The following is a 23,052-nucleotide window of genomic DNA, read 5'->3' on the forward strand; positions in this document are numbered from 1 at the left end:
CCCTTTAAGTATGTGTATTATTTTTAAATTGAAAGATATTATATTCTTAGGTCAGACACAGTTATTTTCATTAAGGTTACTTATTTCTAAAAATATCAACTCTTTCAAAGCTAAATAATAGTACAATATAGTGAAATACTTAAATATTAATTAGCCTGGTGAATTACAAAACAAAAAGATTCTGTCCAGTATATTTTTAGATTATATTATTGAAATTTAGGCTTGTTTTTTTTTGCCTTTACTATATATAATATAGAATCTTCAGATAATACACTAGGCTTCTTCTGTTTCTTATTAGCGTGTGTGTGTGTGTGTGTGTGTGTGTGTGTGTGTGTGTGTGTAGTTGGCAATTTTTAGTCTATTCTCTTCTTCCCAAAAGGAATACCAGCGAGCTATGAGAGAGAAGGATTTTGGAGCAATACCTGTATTAGTAGGAGGCTGGGTTAGATGGATATATTGTTTAAATGAATGAATCAAAGAATGTGCCAGTTTGGAGATGGACTAAACAAGAGTCCATGCATAGCTGCCTGATTGCAGCAGGTCTTTCGAAAGACTATCCTTATATTTTCTGGCAGATTAATGCTTAAATCCTAAATACAAAAAGAAAATACAGTTTATTGTAGCTAACTTTTGAAGGACAATCTACATATTCCATTGATGGTTAATACCAAATGGTAAGTCCTTCACGGTTAAGAAATATTTTCTTTCTTTCAGTCATTTCTTTTTTTCAAGTGGTTCCTGTTTAACTCGCAGTGGACCTAAAAATCAAACAATCACATCTACTTTATGTGAAACTTCCCTATATTTGAAAATTATTATTGTTTGGCTAGCCTTCTTTTTTCCACGAAAAAAAAAATTTATATCTACTTTTTAAAAACTTATCCTATCTCTGGATTTTATCTGATGTTTCTCTGACATTTTTACCTATACCCTTTTTTTTTAGCACACAGTTATTTCAAATCATGTTCAATATAAAGTTTTTTTTTTCCCTGCAATATATTTTACATTCCATTGTTGTACTCACTCTGAACAGCCCTTCCAGACACTCCAGCTACTCAGGGTACTGCGGAGCAAAGGGTCGTGCATTTTATTGCTGTGCTTCCACTGGATTGATTTCTTTTTACTGTTTTTCAGATAACATTGCTAAAATCCTCTTTTTTTTAGCAATTCAGACAATAGCAATTGCTTCCTTTTTGTAGCTATTGGTAGACAATTGAGAAATGTTACCTCAAGCCTCCGGCTTCTTTTGCTTTGGTTATTAAGCTTCTAATTGATATTTTATGTTGCTGGAATAATTGTACTTTGTAAATACTCTGTTGATGACAGGTAAAGTTCAAAATTATTCTTTAAAAGATATGCAGAGACATTTTCCCATTACTATAAGATCACTTTGTTTTTTGCAAACTTTAAAAATTTTATTTATTTATTTTTATACAACAGATTCTTATTAGTTATCTGTTTTATACATATTACTGTATATGTGTCAATCCCAGTATCCCAATTCATCCCACCACCACCACCCACCCCCCGCTTTCCCCCCTTGGTGTCCATACGTTTGTTCTCTACATCTCTGTCTCTATTTCTGCCTTACAAACTGGTTCATCTGTACCATTTTTCTAGATTCCACATGTATGCGTTAATATACGATATTTGTTTTTTTCTTTCTGACTTACTTCACTCTGTATAACAGTCTCTAGGTCCATCCACGTCTCTACAAATGACCCAATTTCGTTTCTTTTTATGGCTGAATAATATTGCATTGTATATATGTACCACATCTTCTTTACCCATTCGTCTGTCGATGGGCATTTAGGTTGCTTCCATGTCCTGGCTATTGTAAATAGTGCTGCAATGAACATTGGGGTGCATGTATCTTTTTGAATTATGGTTATATCTGGGTATATGCCCAGTGGGATTGCTGGGTCATATGGTAATTCCATTTTTAATTTTTTAAGGAAACACCATACTGTTCTCCATAGTGGCTGTATCAATTTATATTCCCACCAACAGTGCAAGACGGTTCCCTTTTCTCCACACCCTCTCCAACATTTGTTGTTTGTAGATTTTCTGATGATGCTCTTTCTAACCAGTGTGAGGTGATACCTCACTGTAGTTTTGATTTGCATGTATCTAATAATTAGTGATGTTGAGCAGCTTTTCATGTGCTTCTTGGCCATCTGTACGTCTTCCTTGGAGAAATATCTATTTAGGACTTCTGTCCATTTTTTGATTGGGTTGTTTGTTTTTTTAATATTGAGCTGCATGAGCTGTTTATATATTTTGGAGATTAATCCTTTGTCCATTGATACACTTCCAAATATTTTCTCCCATTCTGAGGGCTGTCTTCTCATCTTGTTTATAGTTTCCTTTGCTGTGCAAAAGCTTTTAGGTTTAATTAGGTCCCATTTGTTTATTTTTGTTTCCATTACTCTAGGAGGTGGGTCAAAAAATATCTTGCTGTGATTTATGTCAAAGAGTGTTCTCCTATGTTTTCCTCTAAGAGTTTTATAGTGTCTGGTCTTACATTTAGATCTTTAGTCCATTTTGAGTTTATTTTTGGGTATGGTGTTAGGGATTGTTCTAATTTCATTTTTTTACATGTAGCTGTCCAGTTTTCCCATCACCACTTATTGAAGAGACTGTATTTTATTCATTGTATATCCTTGCCTCCTTTGTCATAGATTAGTTGACCATAGGTGCGTGAATTTATCTCTGGGCTTTCTATCCTGTTTCATTGATCTATATTTCTGTTTTTGTGCCAGTAACAGATTGTCTTGATTACTGTAGCTTTGTAGTAGAGTCTGAAGTCAGGGAGTCTGATTCTTCCAGTTCCCTTTATTCCCTTAAGGTTGCTTTCGGGGTCTTTAGTGTCTCCATACAAACTTTAAGATTTTTTTGTTCTAGTTCTGTAAAAAATGCCATTGGTAATTTGATAGGTATTGCATTGAATATGCAGACTGCTTTGGGTAGTATCGTCATTTTCACAATATTGATTCTTCCAATCCAAGAACATGGTATACCTCTCTATCTGTTTATGTCATCTTTGATTTCTTTCATCAGGGTCTTATAGTTTTCTGAGTACAGGTCTTTTACCTCCTTAGGTAGGTTTATTCCTAGGTATTTATTCTTTTTGTTGCAATGGTGAATGGGATTGTTTACTTAATTTCTCTTTCTAATCTTTCATTGTTAGCATATAGGAATGCAAGAGAGTTCTGTGCATTAATTTTGTATCCTGCAACTTTACCAAATTCATTGATTAGCTCTAGTAGTTTTCTGGTGGCATCTTTAGGATTATCTATGTATAGTATCATGTCATCTGCAAACAGTGACAGTTTTTATTCTTCTTTTCCAACTTGTATTCCTTTTATTTCTTTTTCTTCTCTGATTGCCGTTGCTAGGACTTCCAAAAACTATGTTGAATAATAGTGGCGAGAGTGGACATCCTTGTCTTGTTCCTGATCTTAGAGGAAATGCTTTCAGTTTTTCACAGTTGAGAAGGATGTTTGCTGTGGGTTTGTCATATATGGCCTTTATTATGTTGAGGTGGGTTCACCCTATGCCCACTTTCAGGAGAGTTTTTATCGTAAATGGGTGTTGAATTTTGTCAAAAGCTTTTTCTGCATCTATCGAGATGACCATATGGTTTTTATTCTTCAATTTGTTAATATGGTGTGTCACATTGATTGAATTGCATATACTGAAGAATCCTTGCATCCTTGGGATAAATCCCACTTGATCATGGTGTATGATCCTTTAAATGTGTTGTTGGATTCTGTTTGCTAGTATTTTGTTGAGGATTTTTACATCTACATTCATCAGTGATATTGGTTTGTAAGTTTCTTCTTTTGTAGTATCTTTGTCTGGTTTTGGTATCAGGGTGATGGTAGCCTCATAGAATGAGTTTGGGAGTGTTTCTTCCTGTGCAATTTTTTGGAAGAGTTTGAGAAGGATTGGTGTTAGCTCTTGTCTAAATGTTGGATAGAATTCACCTGTGAAGCCATCTGGTCCTGGAGGTTTTGTTTGTTGAAAGATTTTTAATCACAGTTTTAATTTCATTGCTTGTGATTGGGCTGTTCATATTTTCTCTTTCTTCCTGGTTCAGTCTGGGAAGGTTATACCTTTCTACGAATTTGTCCATTTCTTCCAGTATGTCCATTTTATTGGCATAGAGTTGCATGTAGTAGTCTCTTATGATGCTTTGTATTTCTGCGGCGTCCATTGTAACTTCTCCTTTCTAATTTTATTGATTTGAGTCTTCTCCCTCTTTTTCTTGATGAGTCTGGCTAAAGGTTTACTAATTTTGTTTATCTTCACAAAGAACCAGCTTTTAATTTTATTGATCTTTGCTATTGTTTTCTTTGTTTCTATTTCATTTATTTCTGCTCTGGTCTTTATGATTTCTTTCCTTCTGCTAACTTTGGACTTTGTTTGTTCTTCTTTCTCTAATTCCTTTTGGTGTAAGGTTAGGTTGTTTATTTGAGATTTTTCTTGTTTCTTGAGGTAGGACTGTATTGCTGTAAACTTCCCTCGTAGAACTGCTTTTGCTCCATCCCATAGGTGTTGCATCGTCATGTTTTCATTGTCATTTGTCTCTAGGTATTTTTTGATTTCCTCTTTGATTTCTTCAGTGATCTCTTGGTTATTTAGTAACGTATTGTTTAGCCTCCATGTGTTTGTTTTTTACGTTTTTTTCCTTGTAATTCATTTCTAATCTCATATCGTTGTGGTTAGAAAAAGTGTTTGATATGATTTCAATATTTTTAAATTTACCGAGGCTTGATTTGTGAGCCAAAATGTGATCTATCCTGAAGGATGTTCTGTGGGCAATTGAGAAGAAAGTGTAATCTGCTGGTTTTGGATGGAATGTCCTATAAATATCAATTAAACCTGTCTGGTCTACTGTATCATTTAAAGGTTGTGTTTCCTTATTAATTTTCTGTCTGAATGATCTGTCCATTGGTATAAGTGAGGCGTTAATGTCCCCCACTATTATTGTGTTGCTGTCAATTTCCTCTTTTATAGCTGTTAGTACTTGCCTTATGTATTGAGGTGCTCCTATGTTGGGTGCATATATATTTATAATTGTTATATCTTCTTCTTAGATTGATCCTTTGATCATTGTGTAGTGTCCTTCCTTGTCTCTTGTAGCATTCTTTATTTTAAAGTCTATTTTGTCTGATATGAGAATTGCTGCTCCAGCTTTCTTTTGATTTCCATTTGCATGGAATATCTTTTTCCATCCCCTCACTGTCAGTCTGTATGTGTCCCTAGGTCTGAAGTGGGTCTCTTGTAGACGGCCTATGTACAGGTTTTGTTTTTGTATCCATTCAGCGAGCTTGTGTCTTTTGGTTGGAGCGTTTAATCCATTCACATTTAAGGTGTTATTCATATGTATGTTCTATTACCATTTTCTTAATTGTTTTGGGTTTGTTTTTGTAGGTCCTTTTCTTCTCTTGTGTTTCGTACTTAGAGAAGTTCCTTTAGCATTTGTTGTACAGCTGGTTTGGTGGTGCTGAATTCTCTTAGCTTTTGCTTGTCTGTAAGGCTTTTGATTTCTCCATCGAATCTGAATGAGATCCTTGCTGGGTAGAGTACCTTGGCTGTAGGTTCTCTCCTTTCATCACTTTAAATATATCATGCCACTCCCCTGGCTTGTAGAGTTTCTGCTGAGAAATCAGCTGTTAACCTTATTGGAGTTTCTTTGTATGTTATTTGTCGTTTTTCCCTGCTGCTTTTAATAATTTTTCTTTAATGTTTGTCAATTTGATTACTATGTGTCTTGGCAGGTTTCTCCTTGGGTTTATCCTGCCTGAGACTCTCTGTGCTTCCTGGACTTGGGTGACTATTTCCTTTTCCATCTTCAGGAAGTTTTCAACTGTAATCTCTTCATATATTTTCTAGGGTCCTTTCTCTCTCTCATCTCCTCCTGGGACCTCTGTAATGCGAATGTTGGTGCATTTAATGTTGTCCCAGAGGTCGCTTAGGTTGTCTTCATTTCTTTTCATTCTTTTTTCTTTATTGTGTTCCACTGCAGTGAATTCCACCATTCTGTCTTTCAGGTCACTTATCTGTTCTTCTGCCTCAGTTATTCTGCTATTGATTCCTTCTAGTGTATTTTTCATTTCAGTTATTGTATTTTTCATCTCTGTTTGGTTGTTCTTTAATTCTTAGGTCTTTGTTAAACATTTCTTGTATCCTCTCGATCTTTGCTTCCATTCTTTTTCCAAGGTCCTTCATCATCTTCACTATCATTATTCTGAATTCTTTTTCTGGAAGGTTGCCTATCTCCAATTCATTTAATTGATTTTCTGGGGTTTTATCTTGTTCCTTCATCTGGAACATAGTCCTCTGCCTTTTCATTTTGTCTATATTTCTGTGAATGTGGTTTTCATTCCACAGGCTGTAGGATTGTAGTTCTTCTTGCTTCTGCTATCTGCCCTCTGTAAGATCACTTCTTTATAACCTGCAAGTAGATTTTCTCTTCAACATGAAAATTACACAAAAGTGCCTGTCTTCTACCAAAGTTCATTCTTCTTCAAGTGTCACTTTCAGTCAGGCTACACTTGACAGTGCTCTGGCTTGAGTACAGAGACAGCAAAGTGTCTGCAAATGGGTATCTGAGATTTGGAGGCCTGTCTGTTTATGACATTAATATGAATACCAAAAGGACCTTTTATAACTAAAGGTTATAATTTAATGTTTGAATGAATGAGATTACTTAGGAAAAAGTATCAACAAGGGCTTCCCTGGTGGCACAGTGGTTGAGAGTCCGCCTGCCGATGCAGGGGACATGGGTTTGTGCCCCGGTCCGGGAAGATCCCACATGCTGCAGAGCGGCTGGGCTTGTGAGCCATGGCCGCTGAGCCTGCGCGTCCAGAGCCTGTGCTCTGCAACGGGAGAGGCCACAACAGTGAGAGGCCCACATACCACAAAAAAAAGTATCAACAAATATTGAGAAATATTAGAGTAAATCTGTAGAAGGGAATCCTGAATTTGGGAATCCAGAAAAAGAAGTCAGTGTAGATGAATGATAAAATCTGTATTTAGTTTTATACAATCATTTTCTTCCTGGCATCTCCAGCCGGGATAGTGTTTGTCCCAAATAAGACTGCAGTCATACTTATTTACTGTTTTCTTTTTTTTCCTATTGTTTTCTGCTAATATTTCACACATTGATACATTTCCTTAGTCATCTCATTTAGTAGACACGTATTGAATGTATAGTCATGCAGAAAGATGCTGGGGTTTGTGGATCATGACCCCTCCCCTCCTGACTCCCAGTGGTGTGGCAAATAGTTGTTAATATGTAAATTCTCAAAATAAGACATATTGTGCTTTACGTCAACATAGATGTAAGAATAGATATAAAAAGCAACTTCTCTAGGAGAATTGTAATAACAATTTAATTCTGGATTTTGAGTTAGGAAAGATTTCTTTTAAAAAAAAGTGGCATTAGACTTAATAGAAGACTTAAGTCATATTTGAGTTAAGACGATTTGGGCAATTGGGGCATTTTTCATGCATGAAGAACTTGTTCAAATGCAAGGATAATGGGAAGTGCAGGGAAACCGGAGAGACTAATCTTTACATAGTCTCTCAAAAGACAGTACAGGTCACAATGTGTGAGAGGAATTATAAAGAAGAAAGAGACAGGTGTAAGAAAGTATGATTCTCCTAAGAGTCATATGCCCATTCATTTTTCTTTCTGTCAATATAATTTTATATTATATAAAAAATATAAATGTACTGATGTACACCATATATATTTTATACACCACACTATTACATACATCAATATGCATATAAAAATAAAATTTAGCAAAGAAAAATTGGAAAGGAGAATGAATTGAACCACATAACTATATGTTTTGCATATAAACTTATTTATAGATAATTATCAAATATCTGAATATTTTGCATGATGAAAAAGCAGATGTTTAGATTATTCAGAAAATATGCAGTTTAGTAATTTATTAGATGTTAGTGCTGTACTCTAATTTTCAGACAAAATGTCCAACTGACACTGAAGTTTCATTACACTAACATATATGGTTGTTTGCATAATAAACCATATTTACTTAACTTGTCAGCATTCAACTTAATTCAGCAATGTCTCTTTAAGAAGTACCATGTCATCTTTTATATTAGACAGAAATTAGGGAAGTATTTTATATTCAAAACATATCAGAAACATAATTTGTAGTGATTCTGTTAAGTATTTAAGTTGTGACATTTGCTAGCACAATATTATGCAAGTGTCTCTTAAAGGTCTTATTTACATAGCATGTTCGACATGCATTGTTCACTAACATTAATTCATGTTGTATTTTTCTTAATAAGCTAAATTTCATATGTGTTTCCAGCTGTGATAGTTTAACTCCGACAAGGAACAATTGTTCTGCAATAAGTGACGAGGATACCATTTGTTGGCCGATATTTAAGAAAGCCTGTTGTTTGTAAATTCTAAAATGAATTTGGGATTAAAGAGCATTTAGAGTCCTAAAAACAAATGGTGTTTCCTGAATTCTTAAAACAAAATTAAATTAGCTTAACTCATTCAATACTGTTATTGATTTGGGACATTTTAGCCTTCCATTTGGTTCAGAAATTTAAACAATGTATTTTTATCACTTACTCTTAAACCATTGCTCTGGTAATACTTTTATACTACTTTAATGGGAATTACAATATGTTCATTAATAATTTGATTTTTAAGAGAAAATTATTATTCATAAGATCTTGTTTAAAGCATACTCTAAATGTCTGGCTAATTAAATTCAACTTATTTCATTTTTCTTCTATTAGATGTTTCTTTTAAAAAATTGTAGCACCAAAGTATTCCTAGAAAGCTCTACCGATACATCATGGAATGAGGGGTTTTCCACCAGCAAGATTAAGACAAAGAGGGGTACAACATCTGTTGACTCTGCATTTATTCACTGAGAAATGGCAATCAGTGTTCTCCCACCTTCAAACCTCTATATATATCTCACCTGTTGAATCCCTTGCTCCTGGTTACAATGGATAAATGTCTGTGCTTCAATCTAGGCCAATGCCTCCACTGTGTACTGGGTTTCATCCTCTTGCCTGTTTGGGGAGGTTGCTTAAGCAGAGCTGTCTCTTCTCTCTTGAATCATCAAATTTTCCTTCTCTACTTTATTACCCTTATCTGCATAGAATGTTATATTTTATTCTTAATAAACACCCCTTGACCGACATCCCCCCAGACTATTTCCTTATGCCTTTGTATTCTTTTAATGTAGAGCCCCAATTCCTTTTTTCCCCCTTCTCTTTTTTTTTTTTTTTTTTTTGCGGTATGCGGGCCTCTCACTGTTGTGGCCTCTCCCGTTGTGGAGCACAGGCTCCAGATGCGCAGGCTCAGCGGCCATGGCTCACGGGCCCAGCCGCCCCGCGGCATGTGGGATCTTCCCGGACCAGGGCACAAACCCGCGTCCCCTGCATCGGACTCTCAACCACTGCGCCACCAGGGAAGCCCTCCCCTTCTCTTTTAAAACCACTCTAATTATATTTTCATTCTTACTATTTGACCAAATCTTTGCAGTCAGGTCAACTATTAACTCCACATTGCAAAATCCAATTAGCCTTCAACTTAGTTTACTTGCTTTCTCAAACACATTTTATAGCAATGATCATTCTCCCCTTGAAACACTTCCTTCCTTTTATTTCCTAGATGCCATATTCTTTTTGTTTGTTTGTTTGTTACCCACTCACTTGTCGTTTCTCTTTCATCTTTTTTTGATGAACTCAACTTTTCTCAACTTCTAAATGCTGAAATACTCCAGAACCCATTCTTCAGATATATTTATACTCATATGTTATAATTTGACATATATATATACATATATATGGTTATTATTTTCAGTCTCCTTGTGGGAGCCTGGGGCTTCTAGGCTTCTAACCCTAATCTCTCTCCTGAATTCTAGGTTTTAAAATTTAACTATGTGTGTTCTATCTGCCTGGAATGTGCTTCCCCAGTTGTAAACATGGCTTGCTTCTTCAGTGAATTCATGTCTGTGCTCAAATGTGAATTTATTACAGCAATCTTACCTGATTATCTGATGTAAAATTTGAGAGTCCATCTTCCCCAGTTATTCTCTTTTCCCTTACCCTGCTTTATTTTTCTTCATAGCGATAGTCAGTACTTGGCATGATTGTATTGAGCTGTTTCTTTGTTTATTAACTGCCTCTTCTACCTAGAATGTAAATTCCATGAAATCTTTATTTGGTTTGCTCTCTGCATCATTTTCAGTTCCTATAGTAATGCCTGACACAGTGAGCCCTCAATAATTGTTTGGTAAATTCACAAAATCAATCTTTAACTTTACCTTAGTGTGACAGTTTTCCCCCAAAGTGTTGGTACCTGTATTCATACTCCCACTGGAATGTTTGAGAGATAGTTTCCTCACATCCCTATCTATAATTGGCATTATTAAACTCCCAAAGTTTTTGCTTGGCTAATGGCTGTGAAATGCTATCTTCCTGTTTAATTTACATTTCTTTGTTTATTAGTGAGATTAAGACTTTTATGTATTTATTGCCCAGTTTCTTACTTTTTAAATTTTCTGTGTATATCCTTTGCCCATTTTCCAATAGGGTCTTTGTTTTAAACTTTGTTTGCTTATGTATTTAATCATTGATTAATGAAAGGTTTTCTCTGTATTCTGGATACTAATCTTTGGTTGCTAATAAGACTGTAATTTATCTTTTAATTTACGATGTCTTTTATCACGCAGATGTTTTTAAGTCAGATGTAGTCTACTTGTCCATTTGCTCTTTTATGCTTCACGCTTTTTGTTTTGTTTAAATGTCCTTCTTTATCCGAAATTCTTAAAGCTAGGTTTTGAGATTTTTTTCTAATATTTTTAAAGTTTTACATCTTATATTAAGTTCTTTAATCCATTTGGATATTTTTTGTTGTTTCTTTTTTGTGTGATGTACAATGTAATGTCATTTTGGTTTAGATAATCTTCTCAGTGCCACTTATTGAATTTCCTGCCCTACTCCCACTCATGTGTGATACCATCTCTGTCGGCTATCACCAGTATCAGCTTTGGTACATTTGCACCAAAATTGTGATCCCTGGTTTACATGTGCATTCCTGCTTCAATAATTCTGTCTAAGGTCTAACCACTATAGCTTTTTAGGTTTGATATCGGGTATGATGATTCTCCCTGTCTTGTTCTCTTTCATAATTGCTATTGTTAACTGTTCACCAATCCATATGAATTTTCAGATGAAGACAGTTTCTAGAAAAAAAACTTTGAAGATTTTATACATTAATTTTGGAATAATTGACATTTATTTGTAAAAGTTTGACATTTTTAAAATTGTAAAAAGATTGTAAAATTATAAAAAATGCCATTTGTAAAAATTGACATTTTTACAGTAACAATTCTCTTTAGCTTTGTGAGGAATATAGTCCTTGAGTCTTTGGATAATTTCTGTAATTTTCTCCATGAAAACTCCGAACAAACTTTTAATTTCTCCCTATAATTTTTGGTTTTTTCGTATTTGTTTGTATATTTGCTCTTGAGAATAGGATTCTTTCTAAATTAATTCTTTAAATTAGTTTTTACTGATTTATGTTAACTTTCTTGATATTTATGTATTAGTCTGTGTCAGGCAAACTTGCTGCACTTTTTTATTGATTTTATAGATTAGTTCTATAGATTCTCTTGGATTTCTATAAGGACTTTCACATTATCTCTACATAATACTAATTTATTTCTTCGTTTCTAGCTTTTGCTTATAATTCTGTATTTGTTCATTTATTTTATTGTATTTTTGAATATAAGTATTAATGGGAAGCATTCTTGTCTTATTCCCATCATAATGGAGAGGACTTACAGTGTCTCACCACTCAGTATATTTTTGGAAGAGGGCCTTTAACATGTTAATAAATTCCCTTCTCTTTCTAGTTTATTAAGACATAATATTTTGAATGAATGCTAAGTCATAACAAACGTTTTTCATCTTCTCAATAATTTCTTTATTTTCTATTTCATTAATTTCTGCTCTTAATAAGTTACTTTCATGAACATTCACTGAGTTTACAGTATTGTTATGTTTCAGATTTCTTTAATTGAATGCTTTCATGTAAGTACTATTTCTGGCGCTGTTGAAAGCTCCCTGTTTTCTTGTCTCAGATCTGTGGTCCTCTTTCTTGGTTTCCTTTTGACTTAAATATATATTACCCTGTTTGAATACCAATGCTTGAGAATACTAAAAAACAAAAGGCTGCAGTGTAGGATATAAGCTAATTTTCATGGTAGGGAAGATTGAATAGCCATGTATTGGCTACAAGCTCATGGTTTGGATTGCTGATTTGAATCTAGCAAGCTGTTGGTGGATACTTTTCTTAGTTAGGACCATCTTTCACTGGCAATGGAAAAGTTATGGCACTGACAACTAACAGGTGTGCCAATAATAAGTCTAAATGTTCTGAGCTACATCTAATTGTGGAAAGAAGAAACGGTCATATGAAACAATTAGTGAGTGATGTAAAATAATTTGATAAATTATGTAGTTTAGACTTAAAGGATTTATGACTGCAGAGGAGAGAAAAGCATTGAGGACTAACATTTGTAGGAAGTTTCATATTATAGTATGGACTTTCCCTGTGCTTTTGAATAATTTATGGGGCTTAGAATATAGGATTGAAAAAGAATGTCATTGCAGTTGAAGTAAATAGCATGATTAAAGCATGAAGGTATAAGGTATGCTCGAGGGATATGAGAAGATCAGCTTAACTAGAGGCTGATTATTTGGCCATATGGAAAAAGTATTGGTAGGTAATGGTGAGTTTCATTGTGTATGGCCTTGATTTACTACCATAGGAATTGTTTTTAAAAAGGAAAGAGTTTGGAGGGCAGGGTGCTAACATAAAAACGATGGTAATGATAAAGATGATGACAATAACTGCAAACTTCGGTTGAAGCAAATTATATGCCAAACACTGTTCCAAGTACTTCATATGAATGATTTAAATGAATCCTCAGAAAAATCTTGAGGTAAGTATTATCACCATAATCATCATTGGTAGAAGTAATCTTTGTTGCTGTTGTTCTGTTCTAATTGTAGATACTTAGGCAGCTTCTATAACATGTCTAAGCTCTCACATCCAGTAGATGACAGAATTTGGACTTTTAGCAGACATTATACTTCTTCAGAAGTAATTATTAAAATTAGTCTGATGTGGTCCATAAGATGGACTTGTGAAAGTGAGAATGCTTCTGAGGTTGTTGCTGGGAGGCTGGGAAATAATTCAGCTGTGCAGTGATAGAAACTTGGCCTCAGGAAGTAATAAATCAAAGAGGACTCCAAGGTTCCAGGTGCGAGTGACTGGGGCAATGGGGCATTAATTCTGCTTTCTTTGTCAAATTAACTTTCTTTTTTTGTCCTTTTTTCCCTCTTCCTCTTCTCTCTCTCTCTCTCTGTATTTCTCTCTTCCTTTCATTTGGGTAATCAATTTGAGAGTGAATGATTTTCAGGATTAGATATTTTATTTATTTATTTTTCCTTTTCCTTGGGTCCTAGATATAGCTATCATACTCTTGTAAAAAAATAAAGGAAAAAACATGTTTTTGAAAAACCATGGAGGATTTAAGATATGCTTTTACTCCAGACCGAAGACATTCTTCAGTAACAAATCATGTTAGAACATCACATAATCTCCACACATGTCCAGATATAGTGCAAAGACATAATTTAGAAATTTACATTATAAAAGTACTTTGATTTAGGATCAATAGACTAATCCTTTCAGTAATTTAGAAAGTAACAAGAAAGTCTCACCTTCTAGGTTTCTGTGCTAATAAACTCAACAACTGAATGAATGGAGATAATTTCCTGTAACTACTATACCTGTGTCACTTTGAACAGATTACCTGTTCCTTTGTCTCAGTTTCTCCCATATGTAGACTGAATATAATGATACCTTTTGCTTACCTGCTTCTATCCTTGAGAAGAGCAAACACATCTGTAATGTGGAATATTGGAATATAAACGCTAAAGGACTTCTTTTATAGCTATATCTATATCTATATCTATCTATATCGTTATCGGTATATAGTTGCTTTACAACGTTGTGTTAGTTTCTGCTGTACAACAAAGTGAATCAGCTATATGTATACATATATCCCCATATCCCCTCCCTCTTGAGTCTCCCTCCCACCCTCCCTATCCCACTCCTCCAGGTGGTCACAAAGCACCGAGCTGATCTTCCTGTGCTATGCAGCTGCTTCCCACTAGCCATCCATTTTACATTTAGTAGTGTATATGTGTCAATGCTACTCTCTCACTTCATCCCAGCTTCCCCTTCCCCACCACGTCCTCAAGTCCATTCTCTACGTCTGCGTCTGTATTCCTGCCCTGCCACTAGGTTCATCAGTACTGTTTTTTTCTTTTTTTACATTCCATATATGTGTGTTCACATATGGTATTTGTTTTTCTCCTCTGACTTACTTCACTCTGTATGACAGACTCTATGTCCATCCACCTCACTACAAATAATTTCATTCTAAAGGACTTCTTGAGAAGACTAAGAAGGAAAAGGTTTTATTTGGGTGTGTGTGTTACTTAATATTAGAGTATACTCAGTAGCAACTTATTCCAGTGACCTATCATCCAACAGTTTATACTTGTTTTGTACTTCAGTATTTAAAGTCGCCCTATTGGGTTAGGTCTTCTGAGAAGGGAACACAATGGTGTGAGATAGTTACTTGGGAAAAGAGCCAGAGAAGGAAGCGAGAGCTTCTTGAGACCACACTGCCGCTCACAGCCTGTGCAGGGAGAGAGGGAAGGGAGAAAGTCATAGACTTGGAGTGAACTGAGGGAAGTGCAGCCTTCATGGTGGCAAATGCGAAGGAGCAATAGTAGGAAATCTAAGCAGCGCCTTTTCACAGCTGCCACATCCACGCACAGCATCTGATAAAGATATCACTATTTTCAACTTTGCTAGCCCTTTGTTCTTACTGAACCTGCCTGAACGAGCTTTATGTCTCCTAGTCCATCAACATGTTCTATTCTGCTAGCCAGTTTATGTCTTCTATTCATCCTCAATCCTGGGCATATTGATCAGCTATTTCAACTAGGTCTCTTCCATTAGGTTTCCCTTTGTCCTCTTCTGGGAACACCTATTGATTCTAAGCTCTGAGTAAGTCTAAGAATTTCTTTTCTTTTTCCAAGTTCTTACTATACCCAGTGTTTCTGAAGAGTATCATGTAACTATTTTGATTTGGGAACACAAGAAAGTCATCCAAATTGGTTAAGATGACTGATTTTGGAGTTGCACATGACTGGGTTTCTAATCCTGGCTTCCCTGCTCACTACCTGTGTTAATTTGGTCAAGTTACACACATCCGTTCAAGTCTCAATTTCATGATCTGACAAATAAGGATAGTAGTATGTTCCTTACAATATCATGAATTTGGCACATAACAGTTGCTTAATGAATGACAACTATGTCATTAATAACTTAAACTAGGACTTTTCTGCACATTTCTACATGTTTTGGACTCCTTTTTACCTTCTCACTGGAGTTAATTCAAACCTAGTTCTACACTTTGAAATCACATAATCTTGGGACCACATCTCCTATATTACTGAAGAGTGACAGGCCATCTCTCACTGAGTAGTTATTGAGAACCTGCTGTGTGCCAGAAAGTTTTTTGCAGTGAATCTACAGTGGTGAGTCACACAGACCAAGTCTCCACCTCAGTGAGGCTTACAGTCTATTTCGTCAACTTCATTGTTTTATACTTCAAAAATTTTAACTTATTTTTTACTTCCATTTTCTGTCTTAGGCCTGTCTCAGAGGAAATTTGTCCTTATCCTTTTCCAAGACTAACCCTAATTCTCTTCTTATTTGGCTCTCCTAGAGTTTTGTTCCGGCAACCATCTCTCGATCTACTGTGTATCTAATAGTACCTTTCTCTACTAGATTATCTTTTCTTTGCATGAAATTTTCTCCCACATTTTTAAGAACAAAAACACAAACAAGCCTCATGTGAACATGCTTATTGCTTTCTCTTTTCTTCCTCTGTTTCCATTATTTTGCAATCTGGCTTTCACACCAAGTCTATTTAAATAGCTCTCTTAAACGTGACCTACTTTGGTCTTAGCTATCTTTTTTCGTTAAAACTGAAGCACTTATTCTTAAAATATGTTTTCTTTGCCACCACGTGTACCCAGTTCTCCTTCTATTTGTTTTTTTCAATCACAGTGTGTCATCCTTTGCTCTTCATTTCAATTTTTTTCATTGATTTTCTCAACAGGTATTCATTGAGTGCTTATTACAGGCACTCAAGTGCAAGTCATACAGAGTCCATAGTTTCTAAATTCTGTTTTCTATCTCCCTCACTAAGACCTCAGAACTGTTCTTTTGGCAATCTCACCCCCTACAAATTCTAATTTATGTCTTCAGTCAAAACCTTCCAGTTAATTTCATTCCTATGGTCACATTTTCCTTCTGTTCCTCTGGTTCCCTAGTTGTTCCTCAAACTCCACCTGTTTCAAATGAATGCTACCATATTCACCTAACACTTTCTTTTAAATTCCAAATATCTGCTAATATCATCTTCTAGTCACTCAGGCGTTCAGATTTAAAATGATTTTTGTTCTCTTGCTTAAACCTATCTCTGGTTTTTATCCTCACTGCTACCATTTGCTCCTGGTTATTTTACTTCCTCCTTGGAGTATTAGAGATGAGTCCTCACTTTTTTAACCACTTTTCCAAAAATTCTTCCTGATCCTCTAACAGAGTTCAAATGTCTTAGTCCTGGTATTCAATCTTCTCTAAGAACTGCTTCAATCTTATATTCCATTGAATCTTCTATCACCTGGTTGTAAGCCCTTTGTCTTTCAGTATTACCTTAGCCACTTGTGCTTTTCGCTTTCACACCTGCATGGCATCACACAAAGGCTGTTCCTCCCATAGCATGCATGCTCTGTGTTTACCTTTGCTCATGGAATCCCATCCATCCTTCAGAGTGCAACACAAGTGGCACTTCTTTAGATCCTCTTTACCCTTCATCCTCCCTCTCTTCTGAAACACTGTAGAATATTTTATTTCTTTTGTCATTCATCTTATACTACGTTGTATCTTCTCATCTCACTTAGGAGGGTTTGAGGTCCTTGAGGACAGAGACTTGTGGCATTCCTATTTATGCTTTATAGGATCCTGAGCACGCAGCCTTCCTCAGTAAGCATATGTTAAAAGAACAAAGTAGTGGAGAAGATCTTCCTCTCTTCAAAGTGATTACTTATCACTGAAGTACAAAGATAAGATAAAGTAATAAACTGTCTATCCTGGCTGAGTAGTCTTCTAGAATGACAAATACAATAAGTAATTGCTATGTGTGCAACTAATTTGTCTTCCTCTCTCATTGTGTTAAGGAGAAGCTTTCTCAGCCAGGCAGAGGGAACAGGGGTCCCAAGTCATAAGGACACAGTCGTTTCTCTGGAGATGTTTACTGTCTTTGAGACTGACATGCATGCAAATGATTTCATGTAAAATAAAAGAAATTTTAGCTATGAACGTATATGAAAAAGATACCACAAGTACAAAAATTACTAAATGACTAATGGGTTTATAATCGTATTCTTGTAGAATATTCTTTATGAAACCTTAAAAAAATCAGGTAGTGGGACTTTCCTGGTGGTCCGGTGGGTAAGACTCCGCACTCCCAATACAGGGGGCCTGGGTTCAAACCCCGGTCAGGGAAGTGGATCCCACGTTTACGCCGCAACTAAGAAGTCTGCATGCCTCAACGAAGAGTCTGCATGCTGCACCTAAGACCAGGCACAGCCTAAATAAATAAATACTAAAAAAAATTTTTTTTAAAAATCAGGTAGTAGTTTCCATCCTAATATCTCTCTGAACTTTAGTATAGCAAATACAGTGATGTTTTCTTGATTAAGTTTCAGAATTATACAGATCTTGCAGAAATAGTGTATTTATTTCCCATAAAGCTATTTAGGCTATGTAACATCCAGTTTGCTTGATTGGGGCTAGAATTTTGAATCACAAGTGAGTATAAATTACAATGTTGTAAATTATATTTACTTTGGTGGAAAAATATTTTAAAGACACAATGAAAGGGGATTCATTGTTTTCTTTTTTGAACAAAGGTTTACAATGAGTTTTGCCTGCATTAAAAGGTACGATCTTTGTTATAACCCATCTATAGTAGGTACTTAGTGTGTGTTGGCTGCATGATGACACTTGGAGAGCCCATCTGCCTATGAAGTTCTATGAAATAGAGATTTTTAAAATTGAGCTTTGGAAAGAAAAGGCTAGTTAAATATAGAAGAACGCATGCATACTACTCTGGAGAACTTAAAATGTTCAAATTGACAAGACAGACATATTTTTGAAAAGTTAATTAAATTATACAATATAATAATAATAGGGAGTTCAGTAATATTATATAACTTTGAAATATTGATTATATTTCCAGATTTTCTTTCCTGTTAGTACTCTGCTACAGCTCAACCTAGACAGGAAAATGGGTACATTCTTTTTTTTTTTTTAATTAATTAATTTTTGGCTGCGTTGGGTCTTCGTTGCTGCGTGCGGGCTTTTCTCTAGTTGTGGCGAGCAGGGTCTACTCTTCGTTGCAGTGCGCGAGCTTCTCGTTGCGGTGGCTTCTCTTGTTGGGGAGCACAGGCTCTAGGTACACGGGCTTCAGTAGTTATGGCTTGAAGGCTCTAGAGTGCAGCCTTAGTAATTGTGGCGTATGGGCTTAGTTGCTCCCTGGCATGTAGGATCCTCTCGGACCAGGGCTCGAACCCGTGTCCCCTGCACTGACAGGTGGATTCTCAATGACTGTGCCACCAGGGAAGCCCGGTACATTCTTTATGGTTAGGAAGAACTCTTTTGCCATTAGCCCATGCTAAATTGATAGTTTTTACAGCTTACAGCCCGACAAGAGACCAAGTCTTTGTTACCTAGAGGGAAGCACTTAAATCATCTGAAGATGGCTATTCTGTACTGAAGGAAAGTTTGAGTTGGCTGCTCGAGATTCTGTCTCACACCCTGGGTGGCAAGGGTTAGTTTTTCTGCCGAACTGACAGTTTCTACCCTCAGGGTAGATAGATTAGATTGGGAAATATATAGGAGGGGAGCTTCTGAAGGAAATTCAAGGAGCAGAGTTGATAAGTTCTAAAGGGAATTCTAACCTGGTCCCCAGATTGAATCATAAATGCTTATATTTTATGGATTTATACAAGTGTGCAGAAGATACAGACTAAGAAGCAAAAGAAAGAGCAAAGAGTAGAAGGTGTGGGAAGAAAATATACCAGAAGAGGCATACAACTCTATGGCTTGTCCAGCTCATCATTTGTTGAGTTGTGAATAAAATACCAGTTTTGAGAGCAACTGTGGTGATGACTGAAAGTTTTTGAGACATTTCTTTAATGGTGATTCAGGAGCCTGAGTACTGTATTGCATTAAAAATTTGGAATTACAGGAAACAATTCTGGTAACAAACAATGGAAATTCATTCTTGCATCTCTGTACTGGCTGCTGCAGTCCAGCCCCAGGCAGGATGAGTCTATATGTGGTTCTTATGATTCTCTTATAAAAAAGAGATACCTGGTAAGAAATTAGTTATTGACAGGTACGAATTTGTAACGAGTATGAAGTGGGAAATGTAGTCATAAAGGGATTTATTTCCCTTAAAACCAGGCTATCATTTATATTTAAACTTTTGCTGCTTATAATTCACTGCTTCATACAATTTGGTGCAGATTGTAATATCTCCTTGAAGGCTTATTTATATTTTACATACAGATTTGTGATCATCCAGGCTTAGCCATCATTTCTTGGAATGTTTCACATTGATTACATGTCAGGCTTTTTGCACTGATATTGCTCTACAATAAAATAACTGTTCTCAAAGTGAGATAGACTCTTAAATTAGTATTTTCTTCTATTAGTCTAAATATTTATATCAGCCACGTAAGTGTTCTACTTGTATATGGATTTATAGAAGACTCTAAAAGGGAAAAAGAAACAGGAAATAAAAATCATTAGCTTGATATAATACTGACAACTAATATTTCTATCATGGTTACTGTTTTTCAAACCCAGCTTGAACTGCTTACATACAGTAATATATTTAAATTTCAGAACAACCATAGTAAATTGGGACTATTATTGCCTACACTTTACAACTGAGAAAAGTGAGGAACAGAGGGGTTAAATACTTCTCCTGGGTAAACATGGAGGGTAATGCCAGAGCCAGGATTTGAACCCAAGCAGTCTGACTGCTTGGCACTCCTACTGTCCACTTCTATGGCTAAATTATTCTTGATTGGACCAAGGGTAGAGTATGTAGCTGTGTTACTTCAAAGCTATGTTTTAACATGATTATTTATTAACATGGTTGTCCCTCCCTTACTAGATTATGAACTTGTGAGTACATGAACCATGTCTTATTAACTTCGTCATATACAGTGCTCAGTAAAACTTTTATTATTCCTGAATTACAGCTTATTATTGCTCTGAGAGATTTTATCCAAGAGACTTCTATTTTGAAGTCATTGGTTTTATATCCACAAAACTTTTAGATCCACAAAACAAAAAATGCAATTGTTACCTCTAAGTGAAGTATTTCATTCATAATTCTCTTATTTCTTAACTATTTTAAAGAATAAAATAGCATGAATGAAGCAAATTATTTTTTATGGGTATGGAATAATTTTAGAATCATGTGACTTGGTTGAAATGTTTTTTTCTTTTCTTTTAAAAAAATACTCTTTCTTACAGGGTGCTGCTTTAATTAGAATGCTGGCTAATTTTATGGGCCATTCCGTATTTCAGAGGGGTTTGCAAGTAAGTAAAATGCTTTCTATTTTCTCTTACACTTTTCCTTGTTCCTGCATTTATTTTTTTTCCCATTTATTTATTTATGGCTGCTTTGGGTCTTCGTTGCTGCGCACGGGCTTTCAGGGGCCACTCCTTGCTGTGGTGTGCGGCCTTCTCTTGTTGTGGAGCACAGGCTCTAGGCACGCGGGCTTCAGTAGCTGTGGCGCACAGGCTTAGTTGGTCCGTGGCATGTGGGATCTTCCCAGACCAGGTCTCGAACCCATGTCCCCGGCATTGGCAAGCGGATTCCCAACCACTGTGCCACCAGGGAAGCCCCTCCTGTATTTATTTTAAAGATATTTCACAGCTTGGGAAATTGCTAATACAAAAATGCTGAATTTGATGGAAAACTTTAAGATGAATAAGGTGAACAGTGTCGTTCCACATGACAAATGAAAGTGGTAGACAAGATTCCATACCAACCCACAAAACTCCAACTGTTATACCATTTAGAATCTCTTTAATATGCATTTTAAAACTGAAGTAATTTTCAAATATATTAGATCCTAAGTATTCTATACAAGATTTTATGAAAGTCTGATTCCTTTTTCTTCCATTTAAAAGTTCATATAAAGTGAAAACAAGTTGTTAGCCTTCTTAGAATTATGTATTTGAGAAATTCTTAACGCTTTTTTTCAGATATGTGCCTTTTATGTTGTTTGCTCTTTTAATGTTGACATACATAGATTGTTATTTTTTCCAAATATATTTAAATGTTTTTTAAATTAGAAAATGCACTGTTTTAAAAAAAGGGGGGGAAAAGAAACAGTTTTATTATAATACATTTATAGTGTGAAGTATGGAATCTGGGAGTAGATTCTTAGAAAAGGAGGATTCTTAAATTCTTGAAAGCAAATATAGAAAAATAGAACTTTTATTCCATTGAATCTGTTGGAGTAAATCACGTTCCTGGCAGCTGTGATTGATGAATTATTTATGATGCGTTCTACTTAGAAGTGTCCTTAAAGTAAATTGATGTTCACCTGAAATACAATTATGCTAAGACAGAGAGAGCAATCAATCTTAGCTCTTCTTAGTAAGCTTTTCATTCTGAAATTTAAATAAACTACATATGGGATCAGGTCATATTTTAGTAGTGTAATTCTGTCTTTACCCAAAATAAACCAAAAGATAAAATACAAAGCAAGAGTTAAATATGTTATGACAAAGCTATAAATACGTTAACACAACAGAGAAAAAAATATATAAATTTCTTGAAGAATAATTTCCCTTAGAAAGTTTTTTTACCGAATTGTCCCAGCAGGGGTTGAAATTTACTTTAAAATCAGCTCTTCCCATTAGGGACACCTTCAGAATAGCTGAATTCAATTGAACCTGTCTGCCGGGTGCTAAAGTCTCTATTCTGATCACATAGTTAGGAAAATCTTTTTTCTCTAGGTGTGCCCTCCATGAATATCAACTGTCTGGAGAAACATCCTTCCTTATCCCCACTCCTTTGTTTTTCCCACTGAAGATGTAGCATGACAGTACAGTTCCACAGAATATCTAAGCTTTCATAAGGGCTACACAAACTGAATTTGATTTCCTAGTAGCAAGTTGATGTGAAATCATTTTCTGTATACAATTTTTATTGGTTTTTTTTCTCACTTGTGTGTATAGATTTGCTTGGCAGATTGAATAACTATAGTTATGTTATCTGGAAAGAATTATTGTTTTGCAACATTTTTCTTTATCTTGTCACAATTTCTATAGTACGCAAAATACATCAATATTTAATTCACCCTTTTCTACTGACCCAGTCCGTTCAGTTTTATCTGAAACAGTTAGACTATACCCTCTGACCCCCCTTATATTAAACTTTCATTTGAACCTTGTTTTAATGTGTGTGCCTTTATGCTCTGATACTTGATTTGGTTAATTTTCAACTGTGGGACTCTTGTGTTTGTCAACATTGCATTTCATTTGCCTTGTGACATCTCATTGATCAGAGAGATCTTTATCCTTCGGTACTTCCCTTGCAGCTTTATTTATACTCATCACTCACACTGATTTAGTGTATCATCAGCAGTTTGGATTAGTTTACAGTAGATCCCTATGTCTATTTAGTGTATCATCAGCAGTTTGGATTAGTTTACAGTAGATCCCTATGTCTAAGTGATAAGTTATCATCTCTTGTGCAGGAAGATGTATGGAATACAGTT

The 23,052-nt window shown here is 35.4% G+C and overlaps 1 protein-coding gene across 1 annotated transcript in view; it reads left to right on the top strand.

Annotated features, from left to right (window-relative positions):
- Positions 1 to 23,052, top strand: part of TRHDE (thyrotropin releasing hormone degrading enzyme) — a 398,603-nt gene that overhangs the window by 260,542 nt on the left and 115,009 nt on the right. Inside the window, exon 7 of the mRNA XM_027107052.1 lies at positions 20,792 to 20,857. Coding sequence (XP_026962853.1) covers positions 20,792 to 20,857 — 66 coding nt within the window. The remainder of the gene's footprint in view (positions 1 to 20,791; positions 20,858 to 23,052) is intronic.

Source organism: Aethalodelphis obliquidens, unplaced genomic scaffold (assembly GCF_003676395.1).
Source record: "Aethalodelphis obliquidens isolate GAN/ISIS:26980383/991018 unplaced genomic scaffold, ASM367639v1 scaffold8, whole genome shotgun sequence".
NCBI lineage: Eukaryota > Metazoa > Chordata > Mammalia > Artiodactyla > Delphinidae > Aethalodelphis > Aethalodelphis obliquidens.